Below are 19,318 nucleotides of genomic sequence, written 5' to 3'. Positions count from 1 at the left end.
GAATTGGAACTACAAATGCTAAAAATTAAAAAAAAATCTCGTACTAAAGATATAGTACGTAAACCAATACATTAAAAAATTCTATCAGTACTTAAAAAACAGAACGTTCTTGATTAATAAAATCTTTGACATCCAGTGAGGAAAAGTTCCTTTCAAAGTTTTAAAAACAAAGATCACATGACTCTTTGGCTACAATCTTAACTGAATAAAGAAGCGAATATTTACTAATCTCTAAATCATAATAGTAAAATGATAACTAATAACTAGAAGGATATGTTTTCCTAAAAATTAACCGAATCAACATTTCTTTTGTGTATTTAACATTAGTTACAAAAGTTAACTTTTCATTGATGACAGTCAGCACATTTGCATCTGGACCAGTTTCAAGAACCAAATTACAAACCCCAGAATACAGAAACATCTGCTCAGTTGTAATTATAGAGCCACTCACTGTAGCCTTCTCACAGTATGCCATTCCCACAGTTTTTTTTTTTCACAGTAAGTACATTGGCGATACAAGTTCACAATAAATCATAATGGTACTATGAATATTATTTTAATATCTTTAAGCAGTAGTAGATAGAGAAAATGCCAGTCTTTTACAATATTTTTATACGGTGCCAACCGGTCTGCTTTGTACAGCATTAGAGAAACTTTGCAGGTTTTAGAGACCCAGTTCACACAATCATATCCTAGAGTTTATGTGTGTGTGTGTGTGTGTGTGTGTGTATATATATATATATATATATATATATATATATGTGCTGCGTGACTTGTGGGATCTTAGTTCCCCAACCAGGGATTGAACCCCGGGCCCTGGGCAGTGAGATGTGGAGTTCTAACCACTGGACCGCCAGGGAACTCCCTATATATATATATTTTTAAGTTACTCTAAAATACAAAGCGAATCCAATTTTAGGGATAAAAATTAAAAATGGCTCCAATAACTAAAATGAGCAAAGGTGAAACAAAATATATCAGAAGTTCTGTATAATTATTCAATAAGAAAAGACCTGTTGAGCTTTGTAAATTTTCAGATTTGTTAAAAATCAGAAATGAAATCTTCGTTGTGTATTTTATTCTGTAATTCAGAATAATGGTAACGCTGCCAATGCTTAATTATGTTGGTGATTCTTAAACCAGAGGCATCTTCCTTCTTATTTATGCTTATATTACTGATTTGCTGAAAAAGTCCACAGAAATTGAGAAAACACAAACTTTCTTAACAATCCTTTTGCCAGACCCTACAGTTGTGAATTTTTATGGACTCCGGAGCTGAACTAGGACCCTCAAGAGAGAAATATAGCTTTCTCCAAAGTGCCCACTATTTACTTATTTTCCACTGTTCGTGCTTTTCCCCCAAGAAGGGGTCCTGTATTACATGCTCTTTGGGTCCACATGATCATTTTTTGTTGTCTTATGTAGAAGCCAAGTGCATTTTTGTTGGTTTGTTTGGAGACCAGATATTCCACGGAACAACTAGCACGTTTTTGGAGAATCTTAATATTTCTGGACTCCTGACTTACCTTTCCTGAGGGTCACGCCCCGAATAGAGCACCCTACTCCAGGACTGGAGGCAACTGGTAAATTATGGTTTCTCATTGTAGAACTACTTAGCAAGGAGAAAAGGGACAGGTCAGTAACCAAGTGTCATGGAATGGATTCAAGGCCGAAGACTTTTGGACTCCTAAATGAAGCGTCCCGCTTCCTCCAAAATATTAGGGTGCAGTCCAGCCTTGTCCCCTGAGATACTGGTTGGGTGCTGATGCCCTCCTAGGTGTGAGAGGCCCCGCTGGGGCTTTTGGTGGCTGAAACTTAGTGCAGCTTGCTGTGCACCGGGTAGAGCAAGGTCATATGTTCTGCCCCCTTGAAAGGCAGCTTCTCGTTGGAATAATAGTGTACCACTTCCGGGATGCTGTCAAAGACAGCACTCGTCTGATTCAGGGTGTACTTGTTGTCTTTGGTCTGAGCCACTATGATGTGGACACATCCTTGACTAGTCCTGGAACAAAACCAAAATGGAGGAGAAGACATGAGTGAGTGAGCAGAGGGATCCCTCCCCACTGAAAACAATCTCAGCCAGATCCACAGGCGAACAGGTTCCCATCCATTCCTGGAACTGTGATATTCAAACAGAAATGCAGTCAGCACTCCAGTGAAGCTCTCAGAAGCTTCACAGCCCTCAGCTAAATGTGTAGCATCCCTTGGGTTGTTTATCCTTCATACACACAAGTCATCAGGCACTGGACCAAAAGGAAAAAAAAACGTCCAGTCCCTCCTGGCCCCCCAATTGCCAAACTAGTGCTTAAACCCAAGTATGAGACCACGAAGGTGAGGTTTAAACTCACCCTCTTTGTCATGGCTAAAAGAACATGTGTAAGGTTTCCTCCCCAAAGAACACATTAAGAATAATAATAATAATAAAACTGTTTCCTTCCTCCCCCCACGGCCAACCCAATCTGGAAAGACTGTTCCTGGTTGTGTATAATGACAGCTGGCACCGAAGGCTCAAAGATCTAATCCACGAGCACCAGTCTCAGGAACACAGCAAAGCTATTCCTGGTATTGTGTATCTGGTGGCCTATCCCGTTTTCTGAGCCATGCTGCTCCCCCCGACAACCTCTTATCCCCTCCAGTCTGATTGTTTCAGCTGCAGGGGCTCAGCTTCCTCAGGAAGGAAATGCTGTTAGGGCTCTTGACAATGATCCTCCAATATAGCACCACTGAACTCGCAAGAGCAAGGAGAATTTCCATGACACCAGCTCCACCAGGCCTACCAGGCCAAAATGAATGTTCTGTGTACAACTGGGCAGGGGAGTCATTGCAAGGCAGTGCTTCCTTTTTCATCAAAAGAAACTAGGACCAAAATTGCAGCTGGCATTTTGACAATCAAGGGATTAGATTTATTAAAGTCCCAAACACTAGGGAATAAAAGAACCACTGAACTATCCTGTTAGACATTATTTTTTTTATCAAGAATTATTTCTCTGCTGAGAGGACCTACTTTAGATCACGTAATGTAAGGCAGAAAGTGATCAGTGTACAACAGTAATAAAATAGGACTCTCTTTATCATAAGAGGTATTGGGACATTTACCCAGTACCAGTTCGGTATTCTTTTTTTGTTTTTGGCCATGCCATGCGGTTTGCAGGAACTTAGTTCCTCAACCAGGGATTGAACCTGGGGCCACACGTCAGTGAAAGTGCTGAGTCCTAACCACTGGACCGCCAGGGAATTCCCCCAATTTTGCATTCTAATCAGAGCATGTCTTACTCTGTTGTCCAAGCAAATGCATCTTATTTTCTGACAGTACATACCCCTGTGAACCACCTTCAAAGTATAGCTTTTTTGCCTGGTCATCTACCCATGATAGGAAAGTCTCCTCTCCTGCATCTGGACAGGGAGGCTACGATACTCACTTTAGTGCAATGGAGTACCTACTGGTCCCTGACTCGCTGTTTCGAACCAGGTACCCAGCTTCTTTGCAGGGTTGTAGTCGACTCTCAGCCTCAGCACGGGTGATGGCACCATGATACCAACTGAAAAATGGGGCAGGGGGAGAAACCATGAGCATCAAGATACCAGTCCAGACAGGGCATCATTCCATAAAGCATTATTTGAAATGAACTTCTAGTGAAAGCTCAAGAGCTGGACTAGATCCTGCTTCCCATTCAAAATAGACAAAATGAGATGTGGGTAATCCTGGATCACAAAACCTATCAATCACCTAAGAGGGAGTTAACAGGGCTAGTGTCATTTTAAAAGTTTTCACTCTATGCGGAGGAATGGAATTTGAGATCAGGTTCTGGGGATGCAGTGCATTCTCTACTCTGCACACATGCACTGGGCTTTGAAAATGGGTTTTCACTAATAAGTCCCACCCAGACAAGTATTCAGCACCAAAAAGAATCATGTAAAATGGTCCAGTGTGCCCCGACCAAGTTCCCGGTCATTGTGTGTTACACGTATCTGTGGAGGAGACTCACGGCTGCTTCTCCAGTGGCAGGGCTGGGTCTACTCTTTCCCCCTCACTGTGGTCAGAGAGGGTTGGCTTCAAGATCTTCTGGGTCCAACTCTTCTGTCGGTGGTGTTGCCTCACTGTCTCCTCCTTGACGGAAGGTCGCTCAGAGCCTTCAAACTGAACTGGAAGGAAGCCTCCATTTAACATCAGAGGCCACTGAGGTGACCCATGTAAACTTCAAAGAAAAGACCTTGTCTGCCTCATCTTAGGAAAGAAGCTTTTCCCACTCTTTAATTTGAGCTAAAATACATTGCAAGGGACTTCCCTGGTGATGCAGTGGTTAAGAATCCGCCTGCCGATGCAGGGGACACAGGTTGGAGCCCTGGTCCGGGAAGATCCCACGTGCCGTGGAGCAACTAAGCCCTCATGCCACAACTACTTAGCCTGCGCTCTAGAGCCTGCGAGCCACAACTACTGAGCCCTCGTGCCACAACTACTGGAGTCCACACTCCTAGAGCCCGTGCTCTGCAACAAGAGAAGTCATCACAATGAGAAACCCGCGCACTGCCATGAAGAGTAGCCCCAGCTCACCACAACTAGAGGAAGTCCGCGTGCAACAACGGAGACCCAACGCAACCAAAAATAAATAAATAAAATAAATTAATTAAAAAAAATACTGCAAAAGGCCCTGGGATAGCTGAGCTCCTGCTGTCTTTGATATCTGATCATACTGTTAGCATCCACATGCAGCCACTTTTTCTGCAAGATATTTATTAATGTAGAACAGTTTTAGATTATGAGAGGAAACCACTTTAGTATATTTCAGCATGTTCTTTTTTTTTTTAAAGATTTTTTCGATGTGGACCATTTTTAAAGTCTTTATTGAATTTTTTATAATATTGCTTCTGTTTTATGTTTTGTTTCTTCTTGGCCATGAGGCATGTAGGAGCTTAGCTCCCCGACCAGGGATCGAACCCGTACCCCCTGCATTGGAAGGGAAGTCTTAACCTCTGGACCACCAGGGAAGTCCCTTCACCATGCACTTATAAAAAACTCTTTGTTTTGGTATATTTAGAATAAGAGACTAAACAGAGTTACAGGTAATCACTCCCTGCAAGAGTGCATATCATTCTTTGACACCAAATGAAGTTTTCACTATGAAATAATAAAGAGAAAAATCAACTCAGAAAAAAACTACTAATAGTGCCTTAAAGATGCTATGACATCTAGGTTGGATAGAAGATAAAGAGATAAAATGAGCAGCATCTAGCACTGTAGCAGGTGCCCAGCAGAGATTTGTGGAAAACAATTCTAAAATAAGACAAAAACTGATTTGGGGGTGGGGGAGGGAAGCATTGGGAGTTTGGGATTAGCAGATACAAACTATTATATATAGGATAAACAACAAAGTCTTACTGTATAGCACAGGGAACTATATTCAATATCCTGTGATAAACCATAATGGAAAAGAATATGAAAAAGAATATATATATGTATAACTGAATCACTTTGCTGTACAGCAGAAATTAACACAACATTGTAAATCAACTATACTTCAATAAAATTATATAAAAAAATTAAAGCACACAAACAGAAAACCTGACTCAAATGTTTGCTATCAAACAAACTACCTTTTCTATTCACCCTTTACGTCGACTATACTTTTTGTTTGTTTGGCTGTGTGGCTTAAGGATCTTACTTAGTTCCCCTGACTAGGGATCGAACCCGTGCCCCCTGCAGTGGAAACACAGCATCTTAACCACTGGACCGCCAGGGAATTCCCTACACTGACTACACTTTTAGTCAAAAACATAGCTTTACTGTTAGAGGGAAAAGATAGCCCTAACTTTTAAAATCAAAGGCAAAAGAAATTCGGTGGCCAGGGAGAAGCAGGAGGGAGAATTACCTTTAATAACTATTGACAATCTACTTATCAACTTCCTCTTAAGTTATTAAAAGAAGTTCATACTTGAAGAATTGATTCCTTTAGGAGGATTTTTGACAGGAAAAAAAAAGCTAGCTTCCTCCAGCTTTCCAACCACCTCTCCTCTAATCCATTTGATCCACTACTGGCATCTTATAAACAGGGATTTTAACAGGTTTGAAGAGTAGCACCAAGTAAGAGTTAGAAAAAGCTGCTCTCAATTTGATAGCTTTGGTGGTGATTAGATAAGGTTTTTCAATAGTGACTTAAGGCATTTCCAAAAGAGTCGCATACTGCCAAGATAAAGGAAAATAAAGATATCCAGAAGGATACAGGATACATGCAACATTAAGGGCTCGTCTTCAGTCCTGGTCTTCCAACCATAGCCAAATTCTCGTTTCCCCATATCATCAGATTTCTTGGGAAAAGAGGCTTGCAGTTGAGGAACATAAAGAAAAGAGCCTTGGCTGCAAAGCCCTGGCTGCGGCTGGCGGGGTTTTCCATCAGGGAAGCAGAAAGCAGGAGGGAGCGGGGGGCGCAGACCCAGCCCTCACCCGACAGCGCCCGCACGATCTGCTCCTTCTTCCACTCCCAGGGCTGCTCGTACTCGGCCGCGGGCCTCTCGTCGTCCTGGGGCAGCCGCGCCTTCCGCTCCGGCCCCTCGGCGCGCGGGCAGCCTTCAGCCGCCGGCTCGTAGGGCGTGTCGTACAGCTGCGGCGGCTTTCCCAGCAGCTCCTTGGAGCTCCGTCTCTTGGCCAGCGCCTCGGGCTTCGTGCCGTTCTCCCCTGGCTCACAGGGGCTGTCGAGCAGCTGAAGAGCCTTCACCAGAGGGTCTTTGGAACCTCGTCGTCTGATTTCTGAAAAACACACACCATTCACAATACTGTTGAAGAAAAGGTGTCACGGAAGCCCGGTGATGAACCCAGTTATCACTGCACCCCCAACCGACAGGTCTGTCTGGTTGAAGGTGGCCTAGAACACCTGGATTGTTCCTTACTGGGCTGATGGCTGCCCAGCTGGGGGAAGGGCCCTACGACTTCTTCCCGCCAGTTGCCTGAGCCAGATAATAGGATCAAGCCAGATAATAGGATCGAGTCCAACGATTAGGGGATCACAACTGAAGACAGGCCTGCCTCCGGGGCCGCGCGCGCGTGCAGTTTGGAGAAGTGGCCTCAAGGCAACCTGCTCCACAACTCCCGGTCCCCCTGTCTCCTCTTGAGTGTGGTTCACCTTCAAAGCGTTTACATCTTGTTAGGAAGCTGTGATCAAAGTATGTTCATAAAAATTGAGTGTTTACTATATTCAAGCACTGGGCCACCACATACACTGAGGTAAGATCTTCATGTGCGTCAGACAGAGTTCTTGACTTCTAGGCGGTTTCGACGTAGTGACATATTCACAAATAATACTTAACAGGCTAACAACGACAGAATAAATAAAAGTAAAAGGAGTTGGGGGAAAAACAACCAAAATAATATCTCAAGAGCTAACATTTAGCCATAGTGTACTATGCATTATGCATTTTTCTAAGTGCACTGTAATTTTCACAACCTATGAGATAGGTTCTATTAGTTCCCTATATAACAGAAGAGAAAACTGAAGCACAAAGAGTTTAAGGAAATTGCCCAAACCAGTAAGTGCAAAGCCTGGATTCAAAAGCAGGAAGTTGGGCTCTAGGAACCATACTCTTAGCCACCACACTTGGACTGACTCCAAGTGGAAGAGAAATGGAAGATGCATTGACTTTGATAGAGAAGGTCATTTCCAGTGGAGGAAGCTGCATGAGTGAAGATATGGAGGTGGGAACCAGAAAGGGCTTGTTCCCATCAGGGGGAATCGAGAGAGAAGTTCAAAGGACAGAGGCCAAGAGAGGAGAGGGGTAGCGGGAGAAGAAGCTGGAAAAGCAGGCAGGACAGGCACCAAAGTGCAGAAGTTTTAAAAGCCAGAATTAAAAAGTTTATATTGTGGAGAACCATTGCTAGTTTTTAAACAGGTAATAATAATTATATTTGTGATTTGCTGGAAGATAACTCCAACACAGTGTACAGGATTGAATAAAGGTATGGTCTGAACGGAGGCACAGAAATGGATGCAAAAAACCGGATGCAAATCAACCAACCACCAGCTAACCAGCCGGCCAGCCACAGTGGGAAGGAAGCAGCAGCGTCTGGGGACTGACCAGCTTGGGGCCCAGAGGCCTTGGCAGGTAGAGTCAGCGATGACTAGAGTCTCTGACAACCAGAGCTGGTGATATAGGCCGACAGAAGCATCATGCTGTGGTTCCTCTAAATGCCCATGAGGAAGCCTTCAATCCGTCCACCCGGTCACAATGAAGGAGGACTTTTCTAACACAAACATCTCACCTCATCACTTAACACCCAATAAGTTCTCAAATGTCCACTTACAAAGTGCAAACTGCTCAGCATGGCATGGGACACCTTCTGTGGTCACATCACTGCCTCGCTCTCCAATTTCTTCTCTCAATACCACCCTATCCCTGAACCCCTTAAAATCCAATTCTTTGTTCCAACCAAACGGAACTTCTGAAGTTCCCTGCACACTGCACTGTCTTATACCCACCAGTGTTCTGGTGATCTGCCAATCCTTTGGAGTCTAGCCTAGCATCTCCTCCTCCTTCCTGCCTACCTTCTCCTCCAGTGCCCCATGTCCCCCAGGTGCCACCGCTTTGCCAACCCACTCTCACCTTACATCTCTCTCAGTGTATGGATTTATTTGTTGATGTGTCTGTGTTTCCAATTTGGTGGAGACTGCCAGGCCAGGGACCCCCATGTCTTGTTTGACTTTGTAGGAAACAGTTGTGCTAAATAATGGTTGGATGGATGGATGGGAGGAGAGAGGGAGGGGAAGGAGCTCTAGAACTTCTCCAGGCAGGTGACAGACAGTATGGACCTGGAGCTTGGCAGAGAGATGAAGGTCAGAGGTACATGTCTAGGATTTACTCACAAATGGATCATTGTTGGTATTGTGAGAATGAAAGCCATCGCCAGAGAAAAGGAGGCTGATTGAAAAGGAAAGAGGATCAAAGGCAAAATCTGGGACTTCTTCAGTTAAGGGTGGTTGGAAGAAGAGATGCCACCAAAGAAGACTGAGAAGGAATGGTCAGGTAAGGAGGAAGAGGATCAGGAGACTTACAGTGCCATAGAAATGAAGGAAAGTGAGACTTTCTCCAGGCAACTGAAAATGGGCATGGTGACACTCTATAGAGAAGGATCACTGACTCCATACGACTTCTACAACAAGGAAAGGATACACTCTAGGGAAAAGTTATTAAAATCAGGACACTAAAGTCAAAGGGGCAGAATTTGTTTGTAGGATGAGGTTCTAATTCTGCTGGATAGGGCCCCTTACTGCAGCTGGCTCCAATCCTATAAAACTGCAGTTCTAGTGCATTAGAATCACCTGGGGGAGCTTTAACAAATACTCATGGCTGGGTCCCATCACCACAGGTCCTGACTGAATTGAGCTGGGGTAGAGCCTGGGAGTCAGAGTTGCAAAAGCTCCCCCAGGTGATTCTAATAAGAAGCTAAGCCCGAGAAGTACTCCCACAAAACCTGGGTCCCCACAGTCCCCATCCCAGTTCCTCCTGCCCTCCAGAGCTAATCTTATCATTGCTAGCCCCAGCCCAAGGAAAAGGGTCCTCCTACTATCAAAAACTTCCACATCCGAATGTGAGAGTTAGAAGGACTATTCCCCATCCCCAGGCCAGGAAGGTGCCTGGGGTTATTTGAGGTCTCCTGCATCTCTGGTTCAAGCCTCTTGACTTTCAATCGACAGTTTTTTTTCTTCATGGCTTATTCTAGATGGAGTTATGGAAAACAAGAAACAAAAAACTCACTCTGCTCTTGGTTCAATTAAGATAAGCCTGGAATTTATGAAAAAGAACTTTTCTACAGAACTAGGAAAGAGGAAAGAGAAAACACAAAGGAGTTCAAAGGACTAATTTAGAATTTTAAAGTTTCTGATCAAAACCTAAGTTTACCCTCAGACTGGCATAGGCTGGGGAAACCTTTCCTAAGGTCCTTGCTTCAATTCTGTCCCAGTCGAACAAAATAGAAAAAGGCTTGACTCCAACCTTAAGACAGAAGGAGTCCTGCTCACAGGAAATTTCAATGAGTTTGTGTTAGAATGATGTACAGTGATTAGAATCTTGAGTTCTTATTACACATGTATTTGGGTTTTTACTTTTGAGATGAGGCAGCACTTGTATTCCTTCTATTTCATTTTATTAATTTTTTTTTTGGCTGCACTGCGTGGCATATGGGATCCTCGCTCCCCAACCAGGGATTGAACCCGTGCCCCCTGCAGTGGAAGTGCAGATTCTTAACCACTGGACCACCAGGGAAGTCCCAAATATATGATTGTTTCTTTTCTTTATTTTTGGCCACACCACGTGTCTTGTGGGATTTTAGGTTCCCGGACCAGGAATCGAACCCAGGCCCTCCGCAGTGAGAGCGTGGAGCCCTAACCACTGGACCGCCAGGGAATTCAGTATTCCTTCTATTTTAGATAGTCACTGCACACTTAGAGCTCTGGGAAAAACACTGGAAAGTCTACAGCTGAGAATGTTCCTTCCCAGGATGATCCTGGGATTGGGCAAAATCTGCAGAGTATGATCATCTTTTTAAACAATGTTTAATTACGGGGAAAAATAGGGCTTGAGCGCAGGGCCTATCTGCCCCTTCAAGGGGAGTAACCTTCCAGTCCCTTCCAGCACCTGGCTGCCCCCAACCTGAGGCGCCATAGAAACAGAAACAATTGCGGGGGCTGCAAGCCGACCCTTCCTGCAGGGAGAATAGCCCCTGACGTGCAGAGCTGGCTCCGAGAGGAAACGAGCCTGAGAAGGAGGAAATGGCTAGAGGAAGCTACGCCCTGGCTCTGCCGATAGAGGCCATTTACCACGGCAGACAACAGAATACAGCCAACGGGCTGCAGATAAACACCCATCTCACCAAGGGCTGAACTGAGGCCTGACCTGCACCAGTTCATATCTGCAACTGGTTGCCGTGAAACATAATACTGGCCGAAAATTTTCCCTTCTCAATTCCCAGCTCTCACTGTACCTAAGTATGCCATCTATATTTTAAAACATCAGCAGAAGACTAAGACTTTCTCTTGCTAAATTAATTCTAGTTAGCAATTAATATTCCCCTATACTTGTTCAGAATTCTCTTTGAAAATGGAATTCTCTCTCCAGAGTGTCTAAATAACTGTGATATTTTTCACATATGCATGTACTAGGCGTGTTACACCTGCAGCTCAGTGGGGCCTCATCATAATGCAGCAAGAGATGTGTTAGCCCATTTTCACAGGTGAAAAGACTGAGGCTGTGTAGTAGTCAGCAGGGGAGCCATTCACTACTAGCTCCAGAGCCCATGCCTTCTCTATCATATCTTACTTTATGCCTCAAAGATTTCATGTAGAATGCTAGTTACAATTTCTGTAATGTACATTTTCCCTTAATCCATTCCATGTATTCAAAACATCAAACTTAGAGTCTCATAAGGCTCTATGTTTCTCTTAGAATCAGCAATAGGGATCTTTTACCAATGTTTAAATTTTGATTTAAAATTAATATTTTCCTGTTGAACAAATCTAAATATCTGAACAAAAGCAGATATAATTCAGAGGTCCTGAAACTTAAGTTTAACAAGCAAAATATAGACAAAGTAAATAAATCAAAAAGTCTTCTATTTCTATTTTTTCCATCATGGATAATTTTTTAAATGGAGACTGAAAAAATGAGGTTCTCCTTTAGACTTGACTATCTACACCAACCAATAAAACCATTTGGAGGCAACAATAAAAATTTAAAAACAATCTGTGACTGGAGCTCGGTAACTAAAACCAAAGGGTGTTGGATGACCTGGTATCCCCCCTCTCCAGCTGCATAACTTGGAAAAGTTATTGAATCTTTCTGAACCTTGGTTTCCTCATCTGTAAAACAGAGCCCTCTCTGTAAAACAGAGCCTTCTAACACCCACTACACAGGGTGGTAGGATTTAGCGGGGTAATGTGGCAACTTGGCACCTAGTAGACGCTCGACTTGTGTGATATCAGCTGCAGAAGGAATTATCATGCTGAATGCTGGCTCATCTTAGGGAACTTCTAAAGATCCTCCCAATGCTAACGTTTTAATCTGGTGGCGAAAACTTATCATGCTAAATTAAGTAGAATGTTTCTGCTAATTATTTAGCTAAAATGTTCCTGCAAATCTAACAGAACAACAGGTTTAAACTAATATTGCCTTGTACTGACTGTCATATCTTTATTAACAATCCTTTGGAGAAATCTAAGTGAGCATTTATTCATAAATTTATAAATCCTTAGCTTTTAAAAGTTAAGAGCAAAGTTTTGGCCAGGGGGGAATCCAGGGAGCCTGGGTCCCCTAAGCCTTGGCCATAGGAAAGTAATAAATGCCTCAATTTCTGTTCCTTCCTCTGTTCCCTGAGGCAGACGGTGATTCTTATTCTCCTCTTCATGGCTAAGGGCTAAGTGACATATTTTCCGCTCTTAGGTCTGTTTGCCCCTTGGGTTGTGAGGTCCATAAGGACATGGGTCCTGTGCATCTTGTTGCCTGGATGCCCAGAGCCCAGCACAGGGCCGGGTGCATGGTAAAGAAATGCCTAGGAAATATCTGATGGTTGTTACAAAATACCATCATGAACAGTGTTCTATACATCCAAGATATTGTTGAAATCAGGCATGTTACTTCCACTTCACAGGTATTAAAAAGGTAGTACTGGGAATTCCCTGGTGGTCCAGTGGTTAGGATGCCATGCTCTCACTGCCGAGGGCCCGGGTTCAATCCCTGGTCGGGGAACTAAGATCCCACAAGCTGCGTGGTATGGCCAAAAAACAAAACAAAACAAAACAACACACCCAAAAAGGCAGTACAGAAGTTGGTGCTTCACAGTTAAATCATATTCTTCAGAATCCTCTCTATCTCCTGCTGAAATAAACAAAATCCCTAACATTTCTCAAGAAATGTGAGACATTTCTGAGATTGGACTTGACAACCAAGCCCACAGGGAGCAAACTGGACAGAAAAAAGTAAAAGGTTTAAAAAAAAAAAAAAACCCACCCAGCAGCAAATCTTTTATTCCCAGCTTCCGATAAACCCACTTCCTGTTATTCTGTCCAGCTGTGTAACCTATGCGTAGAATAAGAGGTATATTCTCTTATACCTTTGTGATATATATTTTTTATATATATGAAGCACATAAATATATATCACAAAGCACAAAGAAGGTACTTTGTGATATATATTTTAAATGAAGGACTTTTTAAATTCACCAATATAATGTTTTTTAAAAGAGCAAAGGAAAAAAACTAGTAATTCTTAAATGTTAGTAATTTAAATTTTTAATAAATTTGAATTTATCCTCCAATTGAATACATTAGTTTTGTATTACTAAGTAAATTTATTCAGATAAACTGTTTAAAACAGAGCCTGGAACTTAATAAATGTTCAAATATTAAATGCTAGCTACTACTATTATTACATTTATTTCGTATTGGACACTTTGACTTTTATTTTTTTTAATTTTTAAATTTTATTTATTTATTTTTTGGGGAAAAGCAACAAGTTACATACCAACTTTTGACTTTTAAATACAACTTTCCTTGTGAGTCTGAGTGGAAAGGTGCCTTGCTTATATGTAAAGTTTAAACTTTTTCATACATCATTTCACAGGTCCTGAGGCAGCTTGGTGTAGAAAGCAGACCACCCAGTCTGGAGTGGGAAGATCTGGGTTCCAATTCCTGCTCTGTCTCTTGAAGAGTCTTATGAACATAGGAGAGTCAGAATCTCTTTGATCTTATTTTCTACCCTGTAACAAGGGGGTAGTATGAGGGTCCCCTAGTTGGTTATATGGGGGGAGAAAAAGACATTCACTTTTAAAAAGCAAAGCACTTTCCCTATTATCAGTGTGGCTCCACAAAAACAAAAAACAAAAAACCTGAGATAATATAGATAAACTACTTACTCCAATTAAAGAGAAAGAGAGGAATGAAAACCAAAGGACAAAGAGGTGAATCAAAACAAAACATTAATTTTCTGCTTTAGAAAATCTTTTCCCTCAGTTTTATGTAAAAGAAAATCTTTCCTCCTATTCCTTTCAAGCCTCTGATATTTTTTAAAATTCTGACTAAGTTCATTTTCACTTCCTTTCATTCACAGATTTCATTAGAGGTCACAGTCCAGTAACCTTCAGGGTCACAGCCTGGTCAGGGTACACCCTTCCCAAATGTGATGCCTTATCTCTGTAAGCAGAGAGCAGGAAACAGAGCAGTGCTTTCCTGCTGCAGCTCAGTCTCACTCTGAAGCCTGTCTTGACCCTTCCAGGGTGCTGCAGTTACCCTCATGCTCAACTCTTCTGAGACTATGCTTATGGAGCCTGAGCTTACAGCTTTTCCATCTGTTTTTAAACAGAAGAGACAAAGTCTTTAATGTGTGACCAATTATTCCTTTCCCAGGCGTGAAACCCACGATGTTCAAACAAGGCTCCCTTGAGTCAGCACTTAGAAACTGCATTTTTTCATTACAGATTAAAGAATGTTTTGTTTTAAGGAAAATTAGGTGAATAGATAACTTACTCTAAAATTGCACAAATAAATCTAAATAATTAGTTTTTAAGGTATTGTTTATACCAACTTAAGAGAATTATGAATAAAAGGGAAAAGTGTGACACAAAAAATGACAGTGATTGCTCAACTCACAAGTTGGAATTATTCCAACTTGAAAAGTTACAAGAGTAGTCAACTTTGGTTTTAGGAGGTTTGCCTTGAGTGGTTTGGCTCATGTCAGTGATTAATACTCATTCCTTAGTAATTAAATTTTTTTCCTCCAATATCGTAAAGCTTGTTGAGAAATCAATCTTCTACTATAAAACAGAGGATCACATCATGTCTGCAACTTTTTTTTTTTTTTTGCGGTACGCAGGCCTCTCACTGTTGTGGCCTCTCCCGTTGCGGAGCACAGACTCCGGACGAGCAGGCTCAGCGGCCATGGCTCACAGGCCCAGCCACTCCGCGGCATGTAGGATCTTCCCGGACCGGGGCACAAACCCGTGTCCCCTGCATCGGCAGGCGGACTCTCAACCACTGCGCCACCAGGGAAGCCCTCTGCAACTTTGAACAACTTAAAGTACTTTAAGTATGTGTTAGTCCCTTGGTACAGATTTATGACTCCCATTATGGATGTCAAAGCTTTGAAAGTGGCCAAAAAGTTTATTTAAATAATCTTAAAACTGAAGGTCACATTCTGAGCAGATCTGCAAATTCACAAGTGTCATTTTGCATAGAATTAGAAAAACTTTAAAGACTCCCACAAATTCTAAAACTGAAGGGCAGAAAACCATTAGGGATGTTAACCAGATATTTTGACTTTAGTTTTGAGTCTAATTTCTGTTTCTTCCACTCAGCAGGATCTGGTATAGTCCCTTCTCCCCTCTTCCCAAAATACACACTGGTGATTATTTTTACTACATTCTGAGTGAGTGTGAGATTTCAGTCTGTATAAAGCAGCTCCTGGTTACAAACCTGTTATCATTTGCTGTGCATCATAGGGTTCCATGTATCCATCATTCTCCCCTACTCTTTCTGCATCCCTTTGGCCTTTCGTCCGTTTAGCATCATAAGGGTCAGCGTAGTCTTCTAAAATGATGACCTGTAAAAGAACCAGACAGGGGAGTTGCTAAGGATTGTCATATACCAGAGTGACAATGGTATCAAAAAGACTGCTAAAAAACCTGCAGACCCAAAAAGAGGTCAAAATTTCCAACCAGTGAAGAGCTTTTGCACTTGATTACACTATTATCCACCCAGTTGGACAAACATCTGGTTTATTTTGGTAGTATAATTGATTGGCAACAATCCATCTAAATTCTCCTGCTTATCCCCAAGGCTCTTTTCACCTCCCTCTCTCTCCCCAAGCAATAAGGCATTTGCCGGTTAAAGTGTAGCAGGGGTGGATGGCAGAAGGTGGAAGATGTCTATGGCTTTAGAGCACAAAAAAATGAACTGGTCTACTACATTTTCCATGATTTTGGTTTTTTTAATGCCAACCAGTTGAGCAATATAGTCATGGTTAAGTCAGCCCATCACCCACTGATACTGAACACCCACCAGCACTGGCTAGGCACTGAGAGGGAATAAAATAAGACCAAGACTTACTTTTTGTCCTCAAGGAATTTGTAACAGCTCTAAAGAGGCAGGCTTCATAATAAGAAGCCTAAGAAATAGGTCAGAGCTGAAGAGTATTTGTGGGAGTTCTAGGTTCAATAATTTATAGGCAGACTGATTCTCATAGACTACGATCAGATAGAGTTTTGATCCGTATTTGCTACAGAAAGCATCCATCCTTCCAAAAATAGAAAAGTGCCTGGGAAGGTGGTGTGAGTGCAATAGTTCTGTTCTGCAGCAGCTGGGTGACAATGTGGGCGCTTAGGGAGCCTGAGCTTGACAGGTGCTTCTCAGGGAGGAAGAGTTTTATGGGGAAAAAAGATATATTCATTTTTAAAGCACAGCACTTTCCCTATTGTCAACGTGGCTCCACAAATAAACAGCTAGGATAGTATAGATAAACTACTTATTCCAGTTAAAGAGAAAGAGAGGAATAAAAACCAAAGGTGAATCAAAATGAAGGGAGGAAGCCCCAGGCCTTGGTACAATCTCTGATTACATACTCCAAAGAGTTCACGGAGAAGCACCACTGGAGCTGGCAGAAGAATCCAGCTAAACAGGGAGAAGTGAGGAGGAGGGGACAGCCTGGATGAGAGTCCTCTTCCTGGGAGGAGATGGCCTAAGAAACTTTTGACATCTAGAAGCGACGACCAATAACCGGGCAATCACTGCAGAGGACTGTGATTACCATTCACTCCCTCACTCCATTCTTCTTGCCTGAACATGTGTACTGCATTCCCAAGGTACAGCGAGGAACACGAAGCATGATACTCAGTGCTTGGCTGCAAGGTGCTTATGATCTAGTTAAACACATGGAGAGACCACTGACTAATGTCTGGACGAGCTGATCATCTTTCCATGGCTCTCCTGGCAGTGTCTGGCAGGGGGGTAGGTACGCTGTAAATACTTGTGGACAGAATAAGTGGAGGAATGAATAGAAGTGCCAATGCAGACACACGTGGTATGTGCTACCACTCCTGACTCCATCCGGGTGGGCCACATGTTTGAAGACTGGGCAAGAGAAAATTAAAGTTCTCATGACAGGGAAGTGATCGGCTGGGCTGGAGTCTGAAAGCTGGGTGTAAGCTCTTCTCTCTCTCCTTCACACGGAACAGCAGACTTAAAAACAAACGAACGGGGACTCCCCTGGTGGTCCAGGGGTAAAGATTCCACCTTACAATGCAGGGGACAGGGTTTCGATCACTGGTCGGGGAACTAAGATCCCACGTGCAGGGCTACTGAGCTCTCGCGCCTCAAACTACAGAGCCCACGTGCTCTAGAGCCTGCGCACCACAACTAGAGAAGAGAAAACCTCCTGCACGCCACAACTAGAGAGAAGCCTGAGCACTGCAACTAAGACCCGACGCAGCCAAAAAAAATAAGAAACAAACAAAACCCCAACTCATCTCTGTAAGAATGAGTGGGTCTCTTCACATGTTCACACTCCTTTTCTTAACTGTCTCACATTGGACAGCACCCAGAAAACCTCCAGCGTGTAAGAAGCAGGAAACACCTTCTGTCCTGATCTGTAATTTCCCTTCAGGGCATTTCCTTGTCCTATTCTGTAGCCTCCGCAGTCCTTAGAGCCCTGTGCCCCTTATCCTATATGGCTCCTGCACAGTGAATGTTCATGGGATGAATGAAAGAGGGCTGTAATCTTGTGCTGCTAGTGAAGGGCTGAGAAACCCTTTACTGGGTTGAAGTGCAAAGAACGATGGCGCTTCCAAAAAGCAGAGAAGGGGGGCAGCTGAAATCAGTACTTACAACAGTTTAGAGGTTACCATTCCTTATGCTCAAGAAGGATAAAATTTACACACAAATCTAGCTTTGCAATTCCCCTGGATTTCTAAATTAAAATAAACCACATCTACAAGGGGATCACATTTAACAAAGCACCCAACTGTCTCACTTATTCTTCTAAACTGATAACAAAATTAAATGGGAAGTACATTTCTGCCAAGTTCCCCAACGCCAGAATGAGAATTTTTCAAGATTAAAAAAAACAAAATCTATTTTAAATGGTCACTTAGGAGTCAAATGTTAGAGGGGGTAAATACATCCTCACCTTCTCTGAGGTATAAAGAACCCTAGAGTTTAGCGGGTTCACGATGCTCCCTTCCCACTGTTCCGCTTCAGTAGGGGAGAGGTGGTCCAAGGGAGGTTGTATTCTTACCGTGTCTTGCTGCTTAATAATCTTGCCCTTGTCCAGTTCGGGTCCCAGGGAGGAAGGCGAAGAGGACGCGGAGGAAGAGCTGCTGTTGCTACTGCTGCTGCTACTACTGCTGCTGGGGTAGTTGCTCTTCCCATTCTTCTCCTGAGTATCCACCTTGATGAGCCTGTTGATGTAGGTGCTGCAGCCTGAGCTCTTGGCCGCGCCCCGGTGGGGCTCCTCCTCGGTGGCCCGGGAGTTCTTGCGGCCCTTGCCCGCGGCGGCCTGAATCAGACCCTGCAGGCTGTCTCGGGATAGTCGGCTATCCTTGGGGGGGCCGACCCCGGCCCGGCTGCTCCCCAGCTCGGCCGCCGAGTTCTTTCGGCCCTTGCCCGGGGCGGGCCCCGCGCCGCCCGCCTCCGAGTTCTTGCGCAATTTGCCGCCTCCCCCGCCGCCGGGCTTGGCCCGCTCCGACACTGTCTTCAGGTTCAGGGGGAACTCCTTGAACCACTTGGCCGCCATGAGGGGGGCCCGGCCGGCGCGGCTCAGGAGCGTCGTGGCCGCGGAGCAGGCGAGCGAGGAGGCCCAGCTTAGACACGGAGAAGCGCCAGGGGCCGGGGGCCACTGCATTCCCCGGGGCTGGGGCGCTAGAGGCCGCGGCGAGGCCCCGCGACGGCTGCTCCGCTCGTCCCGGGCCGGCCGTCGCCTACACCCTGCAGGGTGGGGCCCCTATGGCCCGGGGAGGGGTGTTTGGGGCGCCGAGCGGGCGGGCGCGAGCCGCCGCTCCGGACACGGACGGCGACAGGCACGACGCACCGGGGCCCCGCCCGAGCTCGTCTTCAGCGCCTGCACGGCCGGGGGCTCCGCGGGTCTCCGGGGGCGGCGGGCGCCGGGGGCTTCCCCTGCGTTTTCCTCCCTAAGTGGGAGAGGCCGGGCCCACGGAAGCCCGGGGACAGCCCTGCCCACACTCCCGGGGACCAGGGGAGACGAAGCGGAGGCGGCGGGAGTGTCCCCGGCGCCGCGACGGACGGTGGGCCGCCAGCGGGCAGCCCGCCCTCTCCGCGCGCCCCTCCCCTCCGAG

The 19,318-nt window shown here is 44.4% G+C and overlaps 2 protein-coding genes across 3 annotated transcripts in view; one reads left to right on the top strand and one right to left on the bottom strand.

The window, feature by feature from the left end:
- TDRD10 (tudor domain containing 10) overlaps nt 1-19,318 on the top strand; it is a 97,226-nt gene that overhangs the window by 23,822 nt on the left and 54,086 nt on the right. The window lies entirely within an intron of this gene.
- On the bottom strand, nt 772-19,269 carry SHE (Src homology 2 domain containing E). Of its 2 annotated transcripts, none has more exons than XM_060137664.1 (6): nt 18,154-19,269; nt 15,447-15,573; nt 6,440-6,742; nt 3,987-4,143; nt 3,420-3,539; nt 772-2,002 (listed from the first exon to the last, which is right to left on the bottom strand). In XM_060137664.1, exons 1-6 carry the CDS (start codon nt 18,865-18,867, stop codon nt 1,816-1,818), a joined length of 1,608 nt encoding a protein of 535 aa, XP_059993647.1. In that variant the 5' UTR covers nt 18,868-19,269; the 3' UTR covers nt 772-1,815. The 2 variants fall into 2 exon arrangements, with proteins under 2 accessions (XP_059993647.1, XP_059993657.1); XM_060137674.1 differs by having other exon boundaries at nt 18,262-19,039.

The sequence above is a fragment of the Lagenorhynchus albirostris genome, chromosome 2 (assembly GCF_949774975.1).
Source record: "Lagenorhynchus albirostris chromosome 2, mLagAlb1.1, whole genome shotgun sequence".
NCBI classification, from domain to species: Eukaryota; Metazoa; Chordata; class Mammalia; order Artiodactyla; family Delphinidae; genus Lagenorhynchus; species Lagenorhynchus albirostris.
Note: the sequence above shows the minus strand (reverse complement) of the source record. Positions and strands in the feature narration are given on the sequence as shown.

Bases quoted from the DNA above. Each gene is read 5' to 3' on its own strand.
- SHE (XM_060137664.1), bottom strand. From the start codon at position 18,867: ATGCAGTGGCCCCCGGCCCCTGGCGCTTCTCCGTGTCTAAGCTGGGCC. The intron at 15,574-18,153 runs GTGAGGATGTAT...GTTCTTTTACAG, and splicing joins TTCTTTATACCTCAGAGAAG to GTCATCATTTTAGAAGACTA. The intron at 6,743-15,446 runs GTTTGTAACCAG...TGTGTTTTTCAG, and splicing joins TGCACAGCAAATGATAACAG to AAATCAGACGACGAGGTTCC.